The following is an 18,316-nucleotide window of genomic DNA, read 5'->3' as shown; positions in this document are numbered from 1 at the left end:
TCCATGGTCACTTGGGTTACCTTGAGAGATTCAAGACTCTCTGCCTGGTTCCATGACGTGCTCTAAAGGCTTTCCGATTTTCTGAGACTGTACTCGCCCGCAAGGGCAAAGGAAAAGTTAACATCCTACTGTCTTATTCAAGCGAATCGCTGCAAATTCCCTTGAAACGTAGATCGATCTGTATCAATCTAGGTGTGAGCCGAGCGACCTCAGAAAGTTGAAGACGGCGTGATTCACGGCTAGACGAGGAAAAGCCAGGGCATAGTAGGAAAAGAGTAGTAAAATGTAACTCTGCTCATGTGGAATGTTATGGTACATGTTAAGCTCGTAATGCGTTGCGAGAGGTCAGTTCCATCTTCCCCATCCCTTCTTCTCTCTCCCCTCGGAGTCACCGGCCATGTTTCTCTCGGCCTCCAACAAGCGGTCAAATTCAGCCTGAGCCTGTTCGCGCTGTCGCCTCTCACTGTCTGGGGTTGAAGACCCCCCGCTCCATGCTGAGCCTGGACCACTATCCTGTTCGCGCTGTTGCCTCTCATTGACGGACCGAGTCCACGCCGACCCTAGCCCGCTATCCTGTCCGCCCTGCGAGCCGGAGCCGGAGCTGGCCTGCTGTCTGATGCGATCCCAGGCGCTTCCTTGCGAGTCGCCACCTGATCGATACTCCGCAGCAACGGGGCTCGCATCGTCGCTTTCGAAGAAGTCCGTAGCCTTGTTCTGATCAACAGAGGTAGCACCACGCATCGACTCTGTCGAAGACCTATCACCGTACAAGCGTCCCAGATTCCGATCCGGCAGATTAGCAGGCTTATCCGACGACGCCGACGGAACAGACTCCCGCGCAGAGGAAGGAGAGTAAGAGTCCAAAGGCCCATACGCCCCAGCACCCTGGCTATACTCTTGGCTCTCAACATAACCCCCTCCCGCACTGGCACCCTGATCCATCCCCACCTCCACAGGCGGCAATCCCTGCGCGCGCCGCTCCGCCGCCTCCTTGGCCGCTTTGTTTCTCTCCACAACCCTCTGGACCTTCCGCCTGCGCACCTCCTCTGGATCCTTGTCGCGCATCTCCGCAAAGAACTGCTTCAGCCTTGGATCGCCCATCGTCTCCTTCAGATCATGGAACATCCCCCACACACTCGTCACCACCGAACCCGCCGCCACCCAGAAGAACCACCTAAACGATCCCCAAATCATCAACTGTCTGAAATTCGCCGGCTCAATCGTCGAGTACAGCCTCACAGCCGCAAGCACCTGCGCCGGCGACGGCTTCTGTCCCGGTTTCAAGCCAGGGGCAAGGTGCGCGACGACGCCTGAGTTGCGCACGCGCCAGTACGCGTACGCTGTGCCGATGGCGCCGGAGTAGGGCGCGCCGAGGCGCTGGTGGTAGATGTATTTGCTGCCGTGGTAGACGAAGGCGTCGAGCTCTTCCTGCGTGGGGAGCCGGTTGATCATGACTTTGCACGATTCAATGCGGTCGCGGATGTGTGCGCTGTTCTTGTGCAGCCAGCTGCGCTGGCCGAAGAAGCCGAAGTACAGCGTGAATGGGTCGGGGCGGGAAAGGTATTCGGTCTTGAGCACGAGGGGATACCCGGGTATTGGGATGTAGCCGCTGTTGTATGATTCGGAGCCATTTTGAGATGACGCGCTGGAGTTCTCGGACTCGGACTGCGGTGATGTGTCGTTGAGTACCATCTTGGATGGTAGAGCAATGACGGTTTTGGCTCCAATTGGTGTTTCAGAAACTTGGGGATAGCAGTGACGGAGTGTGGAGAAGATCAGAAGGATATTGGGTGATGTTGTGCAGCTTAGTCATCGAGCTATTTCTCCAGCATAAAAGTTACTCTTATTTCTACAAGTAAACAATCTACTCGAACACACTAACACGGTAACATCAAAACGTATCATTCGGGGTTATAACTAAGTCTCCATGAATGATAGATTGCGAATGCGGTAGTAGGTATCTGCTCGGTCAGTCGATCATCATCACCAAACCACAAAAAAACACTAACCAGTTGTTGGACCAGGTGAGCCAGACGATCCCTCCATCTGTAGATTGATGATTCTGGCGGGAGTCAGAGCTGGGCAATATCTCATGCATCGTTACGAACTTACAAATGCAATGGCTTGCCAATATAATCTCTCCCATACTGGGTCGTGATCAACTTGCCATCAAGGTAGAACTTTACCGAGACGTTCTTGCCATCGACATCACGAATCTCCGTCTTGATCTTGTGAAAATTGCCGGGAGAGGGGTAGTTGACATCCAAAGCTTTGACCTCAGACGAGGTCTGTAAAAGCGACTGGTCAGCGCACATCCGATACCATGGCTTCAAGTGCAACTCTCACATTGAAGGTATTGAAGCTGATATCCCCGGTTCCTGCTGCTGTCAGCCATACAGAGTCCCAGCAGTTCGTGTCTCGAGGTGTAGCAAACCCTTCCACTCGGCAAGATCGATCTCAGGAGGCCATGTATTAGCTCTATTGAGCCAGAACGCAGGCCAGGTACCTCTAGCAGTTGGAGCCTGAAACTCGGCTTGGATGTCGAAGCCTGATCCGGCTTTGACGGTGAAGGCCCTTGCTGAGTGAACCGCGCCAGATAGGTAATTTATCTTCCCACCTGACTCGGTAGGCGGCTGGCCGCTAACTGGTTTGGCAACCAGAGTCAGTGTGCCTGAGTTGACGGAAATATACTCGTGGTCGGTCGAGCTGCCGACCATGCGAGCGGAGCCATTATGATCTGAGCCCCAGGGGTAGAGGTAGGCAAAGTACTTTTCCAGAGAAGAGTATGAGTCGAAGCACGTGGAGGGGATCAATGTAGTTGCTGCAGAGGCTAGAGGGAGAAGACTCAGAAGGGTTGAAAACTTCATTTTGGCGCGCTTGAACTCTCTTCAGAAGATGAGCAAGCATGGTGTTATAATTGCGATTGCACAATATTCTTTTATACTGGGCATGGAGTAATCCAGGCATCTCGGGAAAACTTGAAGCAACAACTGAAACAGAATATCCTTCTGAGTGACGATCACCTTCACCAATACCTTCAATGAGATCATTGCCTCGAGAATCAATCTATTTGAAGAAAGTTTCCCCTCCTCATTCCCCCGGAGTTTTACTGAAACAGAGAGATCGGCCCGAAGGTTACAGCGCTACTACTGCGCACCAACTTTACCAGGGAAAGAAAACAATATTCATTATCCATTATCATCAGCTGATATACTCCTTCGACCTCTGCATTACCATTTCTCCACATATGGGCGAAGATCTAGCTCGAACCCAAATGTCGTGCGCGGCTGCGTGTGCAGATGCCAGTAAGACTCTGCAATCTATAGTACCTATCAGTCATTGCCATCAATTCCAAACGAGGAAAAAGCATCTTACAGCGTCTGGATCAAGTTTAGCGTCTTCATGCTCGAATGTCCAAGCCTTCGTTCTGGGAATATCTATGACCCCATCGACAATGACGTGCGAGACGTGAACGCCCTTCGGTCCGAACTCTCGCGCCAGGGATTGAGCCAACGCTCGTAGAGCAAATTTGCCCGTTGCAAAGGCTGCGAAATTCGCAGACCCTTTCACGCTGGCTGTAGCCCCCGTGAAGATTAGTGTTGGTGGATGCTGCAAGCCCTGCGCCTGAAGCAGGAGAGGTAAAGCGCTTTTGGCGAAGTTGAAAGCTCCTTTCCTGTTTTGATTCAGACTTTGGATGAATACATTTGTCTGGGAATAAAACTCACCCTTGGTTCTCAAACCCCTGGGAGAATTCTTCCTCTGTAAGCTCCAGGAAGGGTTTGCGCGTAAATCCACCGGCAGGGTTGAACACGGCTGCCGCAAGAGGGACACCAGCGTACTGCTGGGAGATCTTCTCGAACGCAGACTTGACGCTTGTCGAGTCTGTCACGTCCGTACTGATTCCTAGGGCCTGTCCACCGCTAGAGTTGATCTCTTGCACAAGAGGTTCGAAGTTCGCCGGGTTCCGGCTAAGTACCACCACCGAGTATGCTTTGGCGAAGCGTCTGGCAACGGAAGCGCCCTGTTCATGTTAGCAGATGTGCCTTCCAGTCAAGTAATGGACTTACCGTGCCAGGGCCGACTCCGGCGATGATAGCCAATGCTTTGGTAGCCATATTGTTGATGCCTTGTAAGTTGTCAATCGTTAAATCGTCACTCTCTTTCGTCAACTCAGAAATAACGATAATTCTCCCTTCATTATATCTCCTATTATTGGGATGTCGTGATTTACTTCGGGTATTGTTGATGCCGTGCTTAGAAATACATGTCTATATTGATCAGTAATCGCGATGATATCATCTTTGCTACTGTTTGCAATGCGGCCTCGGATAATGTGTCCATGATGACTCCGCTCCATCATTTAATAGATTTATATGGGGATCTCAATTTCAATGCTAAAATACTTTCCATGTTTCAAAAGAAAGTGGTTTTAAATTGGAGGTAATTCGTAGTGATTCATTGTCCAAGCATGGAAGCAGTATGCCTGAGGCATCCAGGCAATAACTGTTATCGATAAGCTTCCTTCGATCCCCAGAAACTTTTTCCTCATGGGTCGTCTGCGCAGTCTGCCGTCAACATCTTTTCCTATTAGAACGATATCATTAATAATATCATCTATCCTTACTGTCAGTTAATCTTAGCTTCTACATCAACATGTCCAATGCCAACGGCGACTCCCTACTATCCGATCTATGCACAATCTGGTAAGTCAACAACATCCCATCCCATCCCATCGCATCAAACAACCACTAACTAAACTACCACCCTCACAGCCACATCAACCCTCCCAAGTACCGCTGTCCCCGCTGCTCAACCCGAACCTGCTCCCTCCCCTGCTCCCGCCGCCACAAGCTCTGGTCCCAGTGTTCTGGCGTCCGCGACCCAGCCGCCTACCTGAAGCGCAGCGAGCTCGCCACGGAATCCGCCTTCGACCGGGACTTCAACTTCATCACGAAGATCGAGCGGAGTCTCGAGCGCGCGGGGCGAGAGGCGGAGGATAGAGGGATTCCGTTGAATGGGACTACGGCTGCTGATCCGGCGGTGTTGGGTCTGGAGCATGAGCTTGGGCAGGATGGGCCGGATGCCGAGGCTGGGAGGAAGAGGAAGAGGCCTGAGCAGGGGGGCTTTGTGAAGGGTGAAGCTGGGTTTCTGCGCGGGGCGCAGACTGCCGGGGTGAGAGTTATTAGGGCGCCGAAGGGGTTGAGTAGGAATAAGGCGAATGCGTCGAAGTGGAATCCTAAGTATGTCTCTTTTCTATCTGGAGGGGGATGATGTTGATGTCGGTGTACTGACGGTCTCCAGACATAAATGTTTGAGTTGGACGGTTGAATGGATTACTGCGGATGGCAAGAAGGTGACGAGGAACTGCTTGGAATCGTGCAGTCTGGCGGAAGCATACGACCGCATCTACCCACAGCCTAAGGAGAGAGCAGGTGAAATTGTTCGAAAACCAAGGAAAGACGAGCAAACACTTGAAAGCACGGGAGATCAAGAGCAGGAGTCGGAGCCCGCGTCCAGCGAACAGCAAACACAATCAGAAACCGTTGAACCTCCTTCGGCAGCACCAACTGGTCAATCAGCCACGGAGCCAACACCAGACCAACCGTCAGGCTCATCCGAAAGCAAACACGAAATAATCCCCCATCGTGGCGTTAGCTTCTATCTTCATCGTCCGCGGACTGCTACCAAACAGCCAGTCCTCATTCCTTTATCCCCCACCATGACTTTTACCTCTGCTCTGCGAGACCGTTCGGTTCTGGAATTTCCCACAATATACGCTCTTCCCCAGCCTCCAGAGGCATTACACGCCGAAAAAGAAAGCCCAATGTTCCTTTTGGAGGAAGATTTTCTACGGACCCAAGGGCCAGAAACGGATCTGAGCGAAGCCATGTTGCAAGAAGCTTCTGAAGATCAAGTCGATGCTGGCGATTTGGATATCGGGAATATTGACGAAAAGAAAGTACTTGAAGTGTTGAAGCAGGATCTATGGGAACCGGTCGCAGCTGATGGGGCATCACAATAATTAGACTCACACTTGCTTTACGTTGCTGGAAGAGCTTCGAGTTGGATGGACACATTGTGTCTATACGTCCCTGATATAATGTATATTGTCAGCTACATTCTCGCGAACTGGTCAAAAGTGCCAGGGGCACTCTCCCTTCCACTCGTAGTTTACGAGGGCCGACTAGTTGCTTTGGTGCAATGGTATACTGGTAGAGTCATGGCCGACTGCCGAATTACTCAACTCACGGCGCCGACAGAGACCGTTACCCCGGATAGGGTGAGAACAGGATATGAATACGTGAATGTGTCTCGATCCGCTCGGCATCGAGACTAGAGCATCATGGTTAATCAAAGCTTGCCAATATCAATTAACGCAAAATATCAAATGCGCCCAATAACCTCGAGGTATCTAAGTGGTATATACTCCGGTCCAAGAATGAATAAATGTCAAATATAACAAACAAATGGGTATCCTTGCAAAATATAACCGTTCCAGGACGCCTTGCCATGCTTGGTGGTTCTATGCAGCAGCAGCTGGACTAAGTTAAATTAGTCCTGCTAAGTCCTGCTCGACTTGCCGTCGATAATAAGATGACAGAAATGTTATATGTAATATAGCTCGCGGTGAATGTTCACGTTGAGCTCCTGTGACCTCCGTTCAGTTGTAGAGGTGGTCAGTCAGGATTTGAAGGGATTGCTACTCTTCGATGACCGATGCCGTAAGAGTCAAGCTGTGGCGCGTAATTGCCGCGTTCAGCATAATCCCAGTCGAGGAATGCTGTATGGTCACCCATACAAGCCAGAATTGCAGACAATCGGGTCTGTACAAAGTATGAAGCCCTATGATCGACCATGGATCAAGTCACGTGGTCTATCGGGGGCGGAAATCCGTCCAGGCAGCGCCATCAAGTCAATGGAGTTGTAGCATCGGATGCTGTGTCTGGGAGATCATGTTCTTCATTCCTTGTAGATGATGGTGAGACAAGTTCGGTCGCAACGGTGTTCGCCACTGTGCGAACCTCATCTTCCTGAGCCGATTCTGGGGCCTTGCCCTGAAATGAACCTCCCTTGGATTCTGTAGGAGACATATTTAATCGTTCGGATCGGCTTGGTTTGAGTTTGAGACGACCTTGCTCTAGTGCACGAAGAAGGGTACCGACTTCCTCAGACACGATACCTCGAAGCTTGCTCATGGCGTCGTCAGACACGTCGGAGTGGACATTCCAGCCAAGTTTGTCGGATTCTTCCGAGACCAGCGACTTCGATTCCAGTGAGGGCCCAGTGATGAGCCTGTGCAGAGTGGTTGGGGAGACGTTGTTGGGTCGGCGTGGCATCTTGACCGGTTTCTGCTTGGAACTAGAGGAGACGGAAGCCAGATCCTCCTGTTGGCGCTCCCGCTTCGGGGGGCGGGGGATATGAGTGTTCGGCCCTTCACCCACTTCATTCCGAATCTTGTAGTAGACCAGACCCAAAGTTGCGGCGAGAGCTTGGTGTGCGGATTCCGGATACTGACGAACAGCCTCGGCACGCGTCAGATTTGATGGGTATTCACTGGATTCACTAGAATCGCTGTCGCTGCCATATAAGTCTGATTGGTGCATGCGGCCCCAGTACTCAAAACCTCCCAGTTGATAGAATTCGGCGAGTTGTACAAGTCGGTTAACTGCGGATTATGTTAGGTACCATAAGACTCATCTTGAGTACAAATTCACTCACTCCTACTGCGCTTCTTCAAGCACCAGAATCTCCAGACTGTACGAGGGAAGTATTCGGGCCACTGAAGAGATCCATCTTCTTCGATAACCGGAACAGGTGTGATGGGGGCATGCGTGGTGTGAGCAAGGGAGTTGAATCGAACCCGTTCCGAGTGCTTCATGCGAGCCTCAATTAGAGTGAACCGATTGAACACCGCGTTCAGGTGACGCGATGTCTCGTGTTGAAGAGTAATCAGATCGGTACGTAGTTGACTGATAGCAGCATGCAGTTTGCTGATCTCAATGCGGCATCCGCAAACATCAGTCTGAAGCTGTTCCAGGTCGGCCTGTACCTGATCGACATTCTTCTGGAGACGGTCGACATCACTGCGCAGAAAGACCGTCTCGTTGCCGGCCTGGCCAATGCTAGATTTAAGTTGAAACACGCCCGATTTGAGTTGGTCGACATCCGTCCTCAATGCAACCACGTTCAGATCAATTCGATTCGATATCGAGCGATTTGCTTCGAATTCTCGGCGAATATGCTCGTCTTCGCGGTTACGTCGATCAACATAGCCATCCTTGGTGAGAACTGTCGAGCGTAGCTCAAGCACTCGTGAATCTAGGAGGTTCAAACGGTCGTGGATTTGTGACAAAGAGGGTTCAGATAGAATAGGAGGCGTCACATCATGTCTGACTGAAAGTAGAGGACTGGATATGGGTATTGACATGCTCGATGTACGGGAAAGACTTCGTTCAAGTGTGGCAGTCATGGTGATAGCGAGGATGATGATGACGGTCGGTAGGAGGATTATAATGGATGACAGTAAAAATATGGCCCAAGTTCGAATTCTGCGTCAATATTGTACCATCTGCAGGTGCAGATCGATTTATATGCGAAGGTTATCCATTTTGACGATATTTCGATGATGGTAATGATGGCTAAGTCGTAGGTGATGATGGATGATGATGTGATGGATGGACGGAAGGGCTGAGTGAGGAAGTTGGACGACTCCCTTTCTCGTTCCGGCTGACGCCCCCTCCTTTCATTTTCTTCGGTCGCTTGTTGCGTGGCACAAGCACATATGGCAACTCCTCGCCAACACCGGATCGCCGGACAGCAACCATCAAGACTCGCCATTTCTAACAGTTGGATTTTACCTGCTGACAATTGATATTTTCTCTCAAATAATTCTATTCTATACATTTATCTAGCTTAACAGTCAAAAATCGTTTATCCACTTTCATAACCCTCATCTATCCAAGAATCGACCCAGGAGGAGCGACGAAACTGAAACTGTTGGTAATTACTGGCTTTATGACAATACCGTTTCAGGACAGCCTAACGCCTTGGCCCCTCCCTTGCGTCCAGCTGACTGCCTAGAAGCCAATCATAACTGATGTGCGACTGCCGCCTCGAGGTGGACGACCACCAATTGGACAGCATAAATATCTGCTTGGCGTCTCTCTGCGGCGTTCGAGGGACAGTTTTGGTATTACTGATACAAGCATTACACCTTAATCCAAGTACAAGGGTATAAGGAATGGGAACACCAGCAACGCCTACATCCAGATCGATGAGTATATGGCGCCATCGAGAGTGATAAACCATCGCTTTTCATAGCACATTGCTCATGACTTAAATTGAATCGTATTAGATGACTCATCACATATATATGTTACGATCACAAAACGTTCGCAGGTTGACAAGTTGGCGGTGCTGACCAGTTGACAGCCCGCGATATTGCTACTATCTACGAGGTTTGCCGTTTACACTGGAGATGCTCCAGATCGAGCGTCATGCTAAACATTGATGCTAATAATGACACAATTGTGGCACATGCAATGAATACATGCAATGAATAGATCTATACCCTCATAGATTCACCGACCTCGTCTGGGCTGCAACTGTGTGTGCAAACGTTCCCGGGTCCGAAAATGATTCTTGGGGGGCACATTTTCCCATACAAAGTGGGCCAGTTTACCCAAGTTCTCAATCAAAGTAACACAGAAGCACAACTGTGAAGGGAACTCCAATAAGTAGAATTTAATACTTGCTATGGCTCTCGACAATTCTGAGATTGGGGAGGAGAGTTGTTCGAAACAACAAGAGACGCGCCTGCCTCTTCTTGATATATACTGCAAGATGCTTCCTCGCCATTGCTCAAGTATCGGGTTGCGAGAGACCTACACCTCTTCGTCATGTCGATTTAAGGGAGCTGTTATGACTTTTGTTACCTATTATCCTCACGTCGACCTACACTTCGAACGCGTTTGAAAATGAAGTTGTTCCTTTTCTCTCTTCTACCCTTGCTCTTCGCCACGACAATCCTCTCTTATCCTGCTCCAAGTAACAGCAGTACCATATCTCCTAGACTCCCCATTGACTTCTACAAGCGTCAGTGTGACTGCTATGTTGTGTCCGGATCGGAAACCGTATACTTTGAGAACTACGCCTTCTGGGACTTCCGAAAGATCCCTTTGCCTCGTTACGATAGCAATGGCAGCAAAGGCCGCGCCAACAGGAGAAGCTATACCCGGTCCAGAGCCGACAGAACTGACAACGGTGAAGGCGATTACGAGGAAGAGAACGTCGGCATTGAAGAAAACGGCGACAATAAAGAGAACTTTAATGATGAAGAGGACACTGACGACGAAGAGAACACTGAAGATGAAGACAACGCTGACGATGACGAGAACGATCACGATGGTATGAAAGCAGTCGGCGAAGGACCTGACCTGGGTACTCTCCTCTTCTCACAAACTGCGTTCGCAAGGGACTGGAAACCCCAAAAGTGGCACCGAAAAAGCAACAAATATGGACCTCTCCCTATCATTAACTCACCCGAAAACATATTTTTCGCGAGCAACACCCTATATACAAATGATTCCGAGTCCACTCACCTCGTACTGCGCACGACACGGTTCCCTAACCACACGGCGACAGCCGAACTCGAATATCACCTTCGCAATATCTTCCACTGCTCCCTACGAGTCCGGATGCGCGTCATGACAGTCGGCTCCGTGAACAGAGAGCCAATGCTGTATGGCCGGCCAGTGCCTAAAGGAAACCCTACAAATCAATCAGTGGTACCCGGAGGTGCATGTGCGGGTATCTTCACCTATCGTTCATCGACCTGCGAGTCCGACATCGAGATCCTGACTTCAGATCCAACTAATATCGTTCGCTACGCTAATCAGCCTGACTACGACCCCATAACGGATGCCATGATTCCGGGGGCGGCCTCAATCGGTACACTTTCCCAACCATGGACGAACCCTACCACGCACCGGGTCGACTGGCTGCACAATATCACCAAATGGTACGCCAACGGGGAGATCAAAGCCTCCAACACCTACCATGTTCCTGATCAACCGAGTATGATGGCAATCAATCTGTGGAGTAACGGGGGGGAGTGGACAGGCGAAATGCCCGTGGGGCAAAGCGCATACATAGGAATTGAGTGGATCGAGGTGGCCTACAACACATCAACAGAGGTTAACGGCGCACCGAGCGATACTGTACCCTTTCCAAGCCACAAACATAGACCTTTTGCGCGATCCCCAGAGGTAGGACCTGAATCAGACCATGAGACATCGGCAGGGGAAGTTGAGTTCATTCAAAGGAAGGACGCGGCCAGGCAATGCTTGAGGCCATGCTTCTTAGATGATGTTCGCGGTCATTGATGACTCTGTCAATTACGATAGTCTTATTTCTTATGTAACATTCATAATGCCTCCTCAGCCTTAAGACTAGAGGCGCTCTATATAAATCCACGCACGTAGTGACTGCATCTCTGAACACCCAACGATTCTTGCCTCTCTATCCGAAACTGAAGAATGCTTGACAATCGGTAGATTCATTTTCATACAGGACTATCCTGTACAATAAACACAAACAAGCGGAGGCAGAGACGCTCAAGAACGAGCTCTCAGAAACCATAATGCATGCTCAAGTCAGGAGCCGAAGCTTCGACTGACGGGGTATCAGAAGCGGAAAATGCACACACGCGCCAAACCCCAAGAACCCTAAACGCCATGCTGGTATCTCCAAATCATACAACGCAGGCCATTTCATCGTTCCACCATCCTGCCCCAAGCACCCCGAAACATGCAACGAACGTTGGAGGGAGGCGGCCAGGCCGGTCTATGCCGGTCCGTAATCATACATCATGCACCAAAGTGCTTCTTCTCCTGTCTTCTTTCTCCCCCTTGAAACGACAACGCCGAAACCCAAAACAAAACGCAGATACTCATACAGTAAGAAAAAGAAAAAGAAACGAGGAAAAAGTTTGGCTGCTTAAAGCAGCGGTTCTCCACCCCCACTGGTGGGATCGAAATCCCCCTCCAGGCCTCCGTTCATTAGCTCAGCCACTATCTTACGGCGCAGGACGACAATGTCCTTAGCTCCGTAAGATAGTGGCTCGAGACCGATGGCCACTGCCTTCGCGGTCGACAAGAGGAAGACGCCGCAATCGCTCCCGTTATCCTGCTGAGGGGAGATGGACGGGAGTACTGTCCACTCCTCCTCAACATAACGGGAGGCGAGCTCGGCCCGGAGCCAGCCCTGCACCAGCCCCACGTGGCGCCGGGAGAGAGAACCAAGGGAATCGAAGTGCTCAATGGTTCTCTCTCCTGGCCTGACGATGATTAATGTCCAATGGGCACTGTTGTGCACAGGGATGAAAACAGTATCGACGTTCAGTAAAGCCTCTCCCCCGATTTTGGCACGTGTTGCCCAGCGGCGTACCGACTGGTAGCCTTTGTCGCGCAGGTTTGAGAAGAAGAACGTGTTAAACGCGTGGAATCGGGGCTTGTCATGGCGCCCGGCATTTCCGTGAGAACGACGCAAGTAATCGACGATCAGAGCAAGATACGAGTTGATGATTTCGTCATTCAGCCATGCCATTGGAGTGTAGCAGGTGGCAAGATCTCTCTTGGTCAGAGGATCACCGGACAGGGTAGTGGCGATCTGGCGATTGTTTGGCATGGACTTGATCTCCGAAATCTTCGCTTCCCATTTTGGAGGGAGAGGTCGTACAGCAGGGCCCTCTGGTTTGACTCGGGCAGGCTTTTGCTTCGCTTTTTGTTCTTCTTCGATCTTTCTCCATTCAGCCGCGTAAATAGACTCTGTGCGACCTGGTGGAAGTGGCTTCTGAACTGGGTAGAAAAGCCTAACTGCGGAAACGGGTCGCCCAAATGGAAACTCGGTACGAAGCCAGTCATCATGTCTGGTTCGAAGTTCGTCGTCACGCGCAGCAAGTTCCACTGCCTTGGCAGCTTCGGTAGCTGGGGGCACATTCTCTTTCTCTTCAACAATTTGTTGTTCTGTCCTTTGGGCAACACGGTCAATTTCAGGGGAGGGTGGGGTGAGGTGAGGGGCAAGCTCCGTTAGGAGGGCTGGAGCTGTGAGGGTAGGAGTTTCTGTCAAAGGCTCTTGGAACCGGACGCGCTTCGGTTTTGACTTTGGCTCAATAGTAGCTCGAGGCTGAATCAGTGTAGAGCGTCTCGATTCAATGTGACTGGTGCTCAACGCCTGGGCAGATGGTTGCAGGGGCCGAACTACATCATGTTCGGTTGTTTGAAGTGCATGGGCCAGAGCGCGCTCACGACGAGCGTTTCTCCAACGACTGAGTCGGGTGCCCGCGAGCAGGCGTCGTTTGAGCCGCGGGCTGAGCGACTCAACACGCGCTAGCTTCTCCTTTCCATGTTTCTCTCGTCCCTGGAGTGAAACGGTACGAGGTCCCGATGTTCCAATACGCTTTCGAGGCTGTCGCGGGGTTCCACTGGGCTTCTTTGGTACGGAAGGACCGCGAACTTCCGCCATTGATTCGGTCTGAGAAGCAGCGCCAGCTGGGTAGTGTGGAATATCGAGGGACAGTTCTGGAAATGGATAGTGTTCGACAGTAGGATATCCTCTTTCCTTCCGCCATTGATGACTCTTGAGTTGCTGTCTTTGCTGCTCTGGAAAGTTACGGAGGTTCGCCCGAGTGGGGGAAGTTGACACAGCAGCAGCGGTTCGACGAGATGAAACGCCGCTTGGTTTGAAGAGCCGTGTGACAGTTGACCAAGCATAACTGAAAACCTTTCTGACTACACGGCCCACAGTACTATTACGTGCATTGTAGAATGTCTCCTGCCACGACCCGGTGGTCTGCTGGCCATATGGGTGCTCCGGAGAGGCTGAACCGATAAAAGCGGGTGGGATAGGAAGAGGTGTGACTCGAAGAGGGTCGTTACAACCTTTGCGGACATCAGTAATCGAATCGAAGTGAGACTCCTCAGGCCAACTGCCCGGAATACGCATGGGACCATGGGGGAAGCTATCATGCCACTGGGGAATGACACCGCGGACTTCAAAAGGACGGATGGGACCTTCAAAGGGCTTGGGGCCTTCAACTGGCTTGGGACCACGGGTGAACGAAGGGGGAAAAAAGCGAGAATGAGCGGGGAAATTACCTCCGGCACGTTGCGTGGTAGTCTGTGCTATATCCGCCTGGTTTTCAGAGGTGATGTTTTGAACTCTGGATTCGGAAATGAGAGTATGTATCGCTTTATGCTTGGGAGACGAGGTAACGGATGGCTTGGCGTTTCCAGTATGAACAGACAGATTGCCATCGCTATTATCGGTAGGTGTAGGTTCAGAATCGGCTTTGCCGCAGACATCTCCATTTTGAGGGCCAGCAGCCATATCCGGGGCGGTCCCGTCAGGCAGGACAGGAGACAAGCGGGAACCCTTTTGGTCCACACGACGGTATTTGGCGGAAGGGGAAACAGGGATGTTGTTGGAGTAGTCAAGGACTTTCTGAGGGGGGTCACTCGTAGCGCCTTCGTCAATAGATCTCTTACGAGGAAGAGACGAGAATCCAGACAGTACAGACGCAGAGCGGTCGGACTTAAGGGATTGACCTTGAGAGGGCATGTTAACTTTTTGAAAGTTGGTCCATGCAAGACCACGATTAGCGACGGAAGGGACCCCACCGGTCAAAAGACTGGTACCATTCACAACTCGGTTATTCCAAAAGGGACGCGTAGTGTGATTGAGGCCGACGAAGGTAGAACCATTTCGCGCCGCAAAGGATGTTTGTTTGGTTCTGTTGGCGGATGGCTTTGCGATTGCGACTGGACTGGACTTGATGCGACTTGCAGCTCTAGACTTCGGGGAGAATGCAAAGCGAGGTCTGACGAAGGGGGAGTTGAGCAGAGGACCCCAGGGATACGGGTCATCAATTGTAGCAACATAGCGGGGTACGGCATTGGAAACAGAGGGTCCGAGATGAGAGTAGGACTGAACATGATTCTGCGGAGGAATGGAGCCAACAGGCTTAGCGTTGGTCTCTGGCTGCTGAGCAGGAGAGGATTTGATAGAACTCGTGTCCATAGGATCAAGTAACATGTTATCGATTTCTGATTGCGCGTGATCAGTAGGGAGCATACGCGCGTCTCTCTCGGCCTCGTCGACCTTCTCTAGGTGTTGAGTCGCGAAGACACCAGCCATTTCGGTGTCGGAAGTGAGATCTGATTGCGAGTTGATATGGCTGTCCGGAGGTAAAGCTGTGGATAAAGAAGCTGGTGAGGAACGCATAAAAAGAAGATACGCTGCAATGAAGATGATAGAGAGGATGAAGAGAGAGAGAAGGAAGGGAAGGTGGGTGAAGAGGTGGGTTGAGTCAAAACATAGAGGTGGACATTCATTGACCATGCTCACCTCCCAGTGTTTTGTTAACAGCTCAAATTGTTGCCATGGCAAAGAACGCATCAGTGTGCGACTTTACAGAAAGCATCAATAGAAGCTAATCTGCAGCAAGCACTGAGTACGATCTCTCATTAGGAACCAGGCAGTACCACAAGGAAGGGATTGATAAGAAACTCAGATTTATCGCCGATGCGGAAGCTCTCACGAAGCTTTGTCGCGGCGCGACAAATCACGTGATGCGCTGTACGTCAGAAGCAGCGCTAAACCAAAGGTGGAATGGTCCGATCCTGTAGATCATCCACAAGCAATCAATCTACCTCTCGTAGAAAGTCCTGCGAGTAGATAGTCGATCATGGCTTGATGCTGAGTATATATAGACCGGATTTCAACCACTAACTGGGAATCGGGCGCAGTTTAGTTATGACTTTGGCCATGTATGGCATGTACATGGGGGGTTAATCTACAAATCACTTACACTTCGCTCCTAGCAACCGAGGAGATCGCAGCGAAAGCGAACGAAGATTGAAGGTAGGAAAAAGAAGAGAAGTGACGTGAAATTGAGGAACAAAATATTTATGTAGATGGAAATACTCTCGGGATTTCTACAAACCAAGGCCTACTTTGTCGAAGACTATAGGCGCACCTTCTATCGTTACCCAAGCGATACCTAACATAGGGCAAATCGTAAGCAAAACCATCGTCGCAGCTACTTAACGGCATGACTCACCCGAATATACAACCAGTTTGGTCACCACTTCAACATCATATCGGACACGAGGTTTCTTCACTTGCGAGAAAACCTCCGTAAGATCCGGTTCCTTTTCCTCTTCGTAAGCAGGGAAGGGTTCGGTTGAAGGCTCTCGGTCTATGGCTGCTATGGCGCCAGGGCTGTGGCGCGAGATGCCAGTACCCATCATATGTTCATACTCGTCCAATTTGGATTGCTTTCGTGCCGATTTGGACGGCTGCGTCCCAGACATGGAGACATTTGCAGTGTCGCCGTCGTCTTCGGCGACTGAGTAATTATGAGCGTTATTTGACAAACTTTCGCGCCTGCGCTTCTCGCGATATGCCAGAGTCTCGTAGACATCGGCCTCGGATTGAGGGCCAATGGATACGGCTCGGCGGCGCGGATGGCGGATATTGGTGAAAATCGACGGAATCTCCGCAAACGACGGAAGGACTTCATGGTCCTTTAGATGAGCTGGAACAGTTTTGTACTGCCTGTCTAATTGTCAATCAATCTATCCTTCATTCTTCGAAGTGGTGGCTGAAGACTTACGAAGCCCTGGTAAAGAATCGCCGAGGAAGCAGGAGACCCAACTTCTCCAACGCTCGAAAGATTGGAGGCAGGGTACGGAGGAGAAGAGGTTTCATGACCTCTCTCCAAGTGAAAATCAAGAGGACACCCAGGACAAAGCGCAGTACTGTCTTTATCAGACCCAAATCTTTGTACCGGAACGGTATCGTAGCGGGGGAAGGCTCGGACCAAGCGATGCTAGACTTCGCGAAATGCCAGCAGCCCAGTTGCACTCCAATTATTACCCCTGCAAAGGCGACACTGTCATCGAAACACGGACAATCGTCTGCTGGTTCCGGGTGAATGCGCACGAGGATGATTATCACCAGGACCACCAGCGCGATTTGTTTCCCTGATGCTGAAAACACGTAGTCATCGAGAAGAGGCCCGTATAAATTTTGCACGAACGTTATCGAAGCTCCGAGCAAGCAACCGATGATGACATCGAGAAACCCATGCATTCCGCAGTAAAGGCGACCTAGTACAATGGAGCTGACGTAGAGATATGTCATGCATTGGAAGATCAAATTAATGTGGCTGCTCAAGGTCGAATCGGGCGAATTGAGCAGAGTGAGCACGTAGACAGCGACAGAGACGGCGTTTGTCGAATGCGTTGAGGGGAACCCATACTCGAGCGCGGCTGAACCAGACATAGTAATGCGCTGGAGCGGAGGTGATAGCGGGCGGGGAAGACATAGCAAGTCCTTGATAAATCCGCTGAAGAAGACTCCAGAGGCCAATACCTGGACAAATCTGAGCGGCGCAAGTTGTTAGCCGACATGGATCCATTCCCAGCGATGAGTTGTCCTCGTTCTCGACGGCTCTAAGAGCTTCACCCCTCCCACGAGCACCTACCCACGGCCCAAATTCGTATAACCGCTCCAAAACAACATCGGCAAAAAGATCATGAAAAAGGTATGCGTTCCCAGGTTGGCGGTGAATGCAAAATAGGAATCGAGGGTCGGAGTACGAATCTTCTCTTGAAACCAAGCCAGGTAGGGTGTCTCATATCGCACCAGAGGCAGGAGTTTCTGTCGAGGCACATAACGCCATTGCGGGAGTCGATTCCGGTCTATTCAGCGATAGAGGAAAGGAGACCAGGTAAGCGAAGACTCGAAACAAGTAGTGTACTTCATTCCGAAAGGGAAATGTCACACACGTACAGTGATCTAGGCTCCGGAGCCCGGCATCTGGATTGCCATTTGCGCCCTTAACCATACTGAAGGCGGCTGATTCGAACAAGTGGTGTAATTGCAGTTTTCCCCATAGAGTACCGGCCAGTTAAGACGTCTCAACACAGGCGCGAAATTGATGACATTGACATCGCAATGGCGGATGAAGAAAAAGTCAACTGAGCGATATGTCCGCTTGCACCTGAATTTTATGCTTTTTCCAGGGGACTCGGCCACTCGGGGCTGACAGAACAGCAGATCAACGCGGGCGGGCCCACGACAATTTGTCCCGCGGCATAAAGAGAGACTGGCGCTTGGCAGTCCAAGCGTCTCGATAACGATTGTGCGCAGGCCCCTTAGCCAGAAGCACGTGACGAGAGGTACGAATACGATTCAATAGCCACAAGATAATCTATCTGCGCATTGGTACAATAATGTCTTTTCTGCACTA

General features: G+C 50.8%; 8 protein-coding genes across 8 annotated transcripts, besides 5 other annotated features; 2 read left to right on the top strand and 6 right to left on the bottom strand.

Moving 5' to 3' along the window:
* Nucleotides 1–345: 345 nt before the first annotated feature.
* Nucleotides 346–1,692, bottom strand: NFIA_073010 (putative endo-1,3(4)-beta-glucanase; the record flags this gene model as incomplete). The annotated part of the gene is made up of 1 exon (XM_001259282.1): nt 346–1,692. One exon carries the CDS (start codon nt 1,690–1,692, stop codon nt 346–348), a length of 1,347 nt encoding a protein of 448 aa, XP_001259283.1.
* Nucleotides 1,693–1,917: 225 nt separating this feature from the next.
* NFIA_073000 (glycoside hydrolase family 16 protein) lies at nt 1,918–2,867 on the bottom strand (the record flags this gene model as incomplete). The annotated part of the gene is made up of 5 exons (XM_001259281.1): nt 1,918–1,961; nt 2,010–2,062; nt 2,113–2,288; nt 2,347–2,378; nt 2,435–2,867. 5 exons carry the CDS (start codon nt 2,865–2,867, stop codon nt 1,918–1,920), a joined length of 738 nt encoding a protein of 245 aa, XP_001259282.1.
* Nucleotides 2,868–3,230: 363 nt separating this feature from the next.
* On the bottom strand, nt 3,231–4,115 carry NFIA_072990 (oxidoreductase, short chain dehydrogenase/reductase family; the record flags this gene model as incomplete). Its single annotated transcript, XM_001259280.1, has 4 exons — nt 3,231–3,320; nt 3,376–3,673; nt 3,726–4,021; nt 4,068–4,115. The coding sequence occupies 4 exons, from the start codon at nt 4,113–4,115 to the stop codon at nt 3,231–3,233; spliced, it is 732 nt and encodes a 243-aa protein (XP_001259281.1).
* A 538-nt stretch (nt 4,116–4,653) lies between these two features.
* Nucleotides 4,654–6,022, top strand: NFIA_072980 (zinc finger HIT domain-containing protein; the record flags this gene model as incomplete). The annotated part of the gene is made up of 3 exons (XM_001259279.1): nt 4,654–4,703; nt 4,773–5,240; nt 5,302–6,022. 3 exons carry the CDS (start codon nt 4,654–4,656, stop codon nt 6,020–6,022), a joined length of 1,239 nt encoding a protein of 412 aa, XP_001259280.1.
* Nucleotides 4,716–4,739: a microsatellite.
* Nucleotides 6,023–6,908: 886 nt separating the features above from the next.
* On the bottom strand, nt 6,909–8,470 carry NFIA_072970 (uncharacterized protein; the record flags this gene model as incomplete). The annotated part of the gene is made up of 2 exons (XM_001259278.1): nt 6,909–7,666; nt 7,720–8,470. The coding sequence occupies 2 exons, from the start codon at nt 8,468–8,470 to the stop codon at nt 6,909–6,911; spliced, it is 1,509 nt and encodes a 502-aa protein (XP_001259279.1).
* A 1,066-nt stretch (nt 8,471–9,536) lies between these two features.
* Nucleotides 9,537–9,562: a microsatellite.
* Nucleotides 9,563–9,977: 415 nt separating this feature from the next.
* On the top strand, nt 9,978–11,384 carry NFIA_072960 (glycoside hydrolase family 16 protein; the record flags this gene model as incomplete). Its single annotated transcript, XM_001259277.1, has 1 exon — nt 9,978–11,384. One exon carries the CDS (start codon nt 9,978–9,980, stop codon nt 11,382–11,384), a length of 1,407 nt encoding a protein of 468 aa, XP_001259278.1.
* Nucleotides 10,257–10,407: a microsatellite.
* Nucleotides 10,333–10,398: a microsatellite.
* Nucleotides 11,385–11,997: 613 nt separating the features above from the next.
* On the bottom strand, nt 11,998–15,195 carry NFIA_072950 (SUMO protease ULP1; the record flags this gene model as incomplete). Its single annotated transcript, XM_001259276.1, has 1 exon — nt 11,998–15,195. One exon carries the CDS (start codon nt 15,193–15,195, stop codon nt 11,998–12,000), a length of 3,198 nt encoding a protein of 1,065 aa, XP_001259277.1.
* Nucleotides 14,068–14,106: a microsatellite.
* A 908-nt stretch (nt 15,196–16,103) lies between the features above and the next one.
* Nucleotides 16,104–17,911, bottom strand: NFIA_072940 (PAP2 domain protein; the record flags this gene model as incomplete). The annotated part of the gene is made up of 4 exons (XM_001259275.1): nt 16,104–16,617; nt 16,676–17,446; nt 17,549–17,765; nt 17,857–17,911. 4 exons carry the CDS (start codon nt 17,909–17,911, stop codon nt 16,104–16,106), a joined length of 1,557 nt encoding a protein of 518 aa, XP_001259276.1.
* Nucleotides 17,912–18,316: the final 405 nt, after the last annotated feature.

Source organism: Aspergillus fischeri, genomic scaffold (assembly GCF_000149645.3).
Source record: "Aspergillus fischeri NRRL 181 1099437636264 genomic scaffold, whole genome shotgun sequence".
NCBI classification, from domain to species: Eukaryota; Fungi; Ascomycota; class Eurotiomycetes; order Eurotiales; family Aspergillaceae; genus Aspergillus; species Aspergillus fischeri.
The sequence above is the reverse complement of the archived record's forward strand: the minus strand, read 5'-3'. Positions and strand labels throughout refer to the sequence as shown.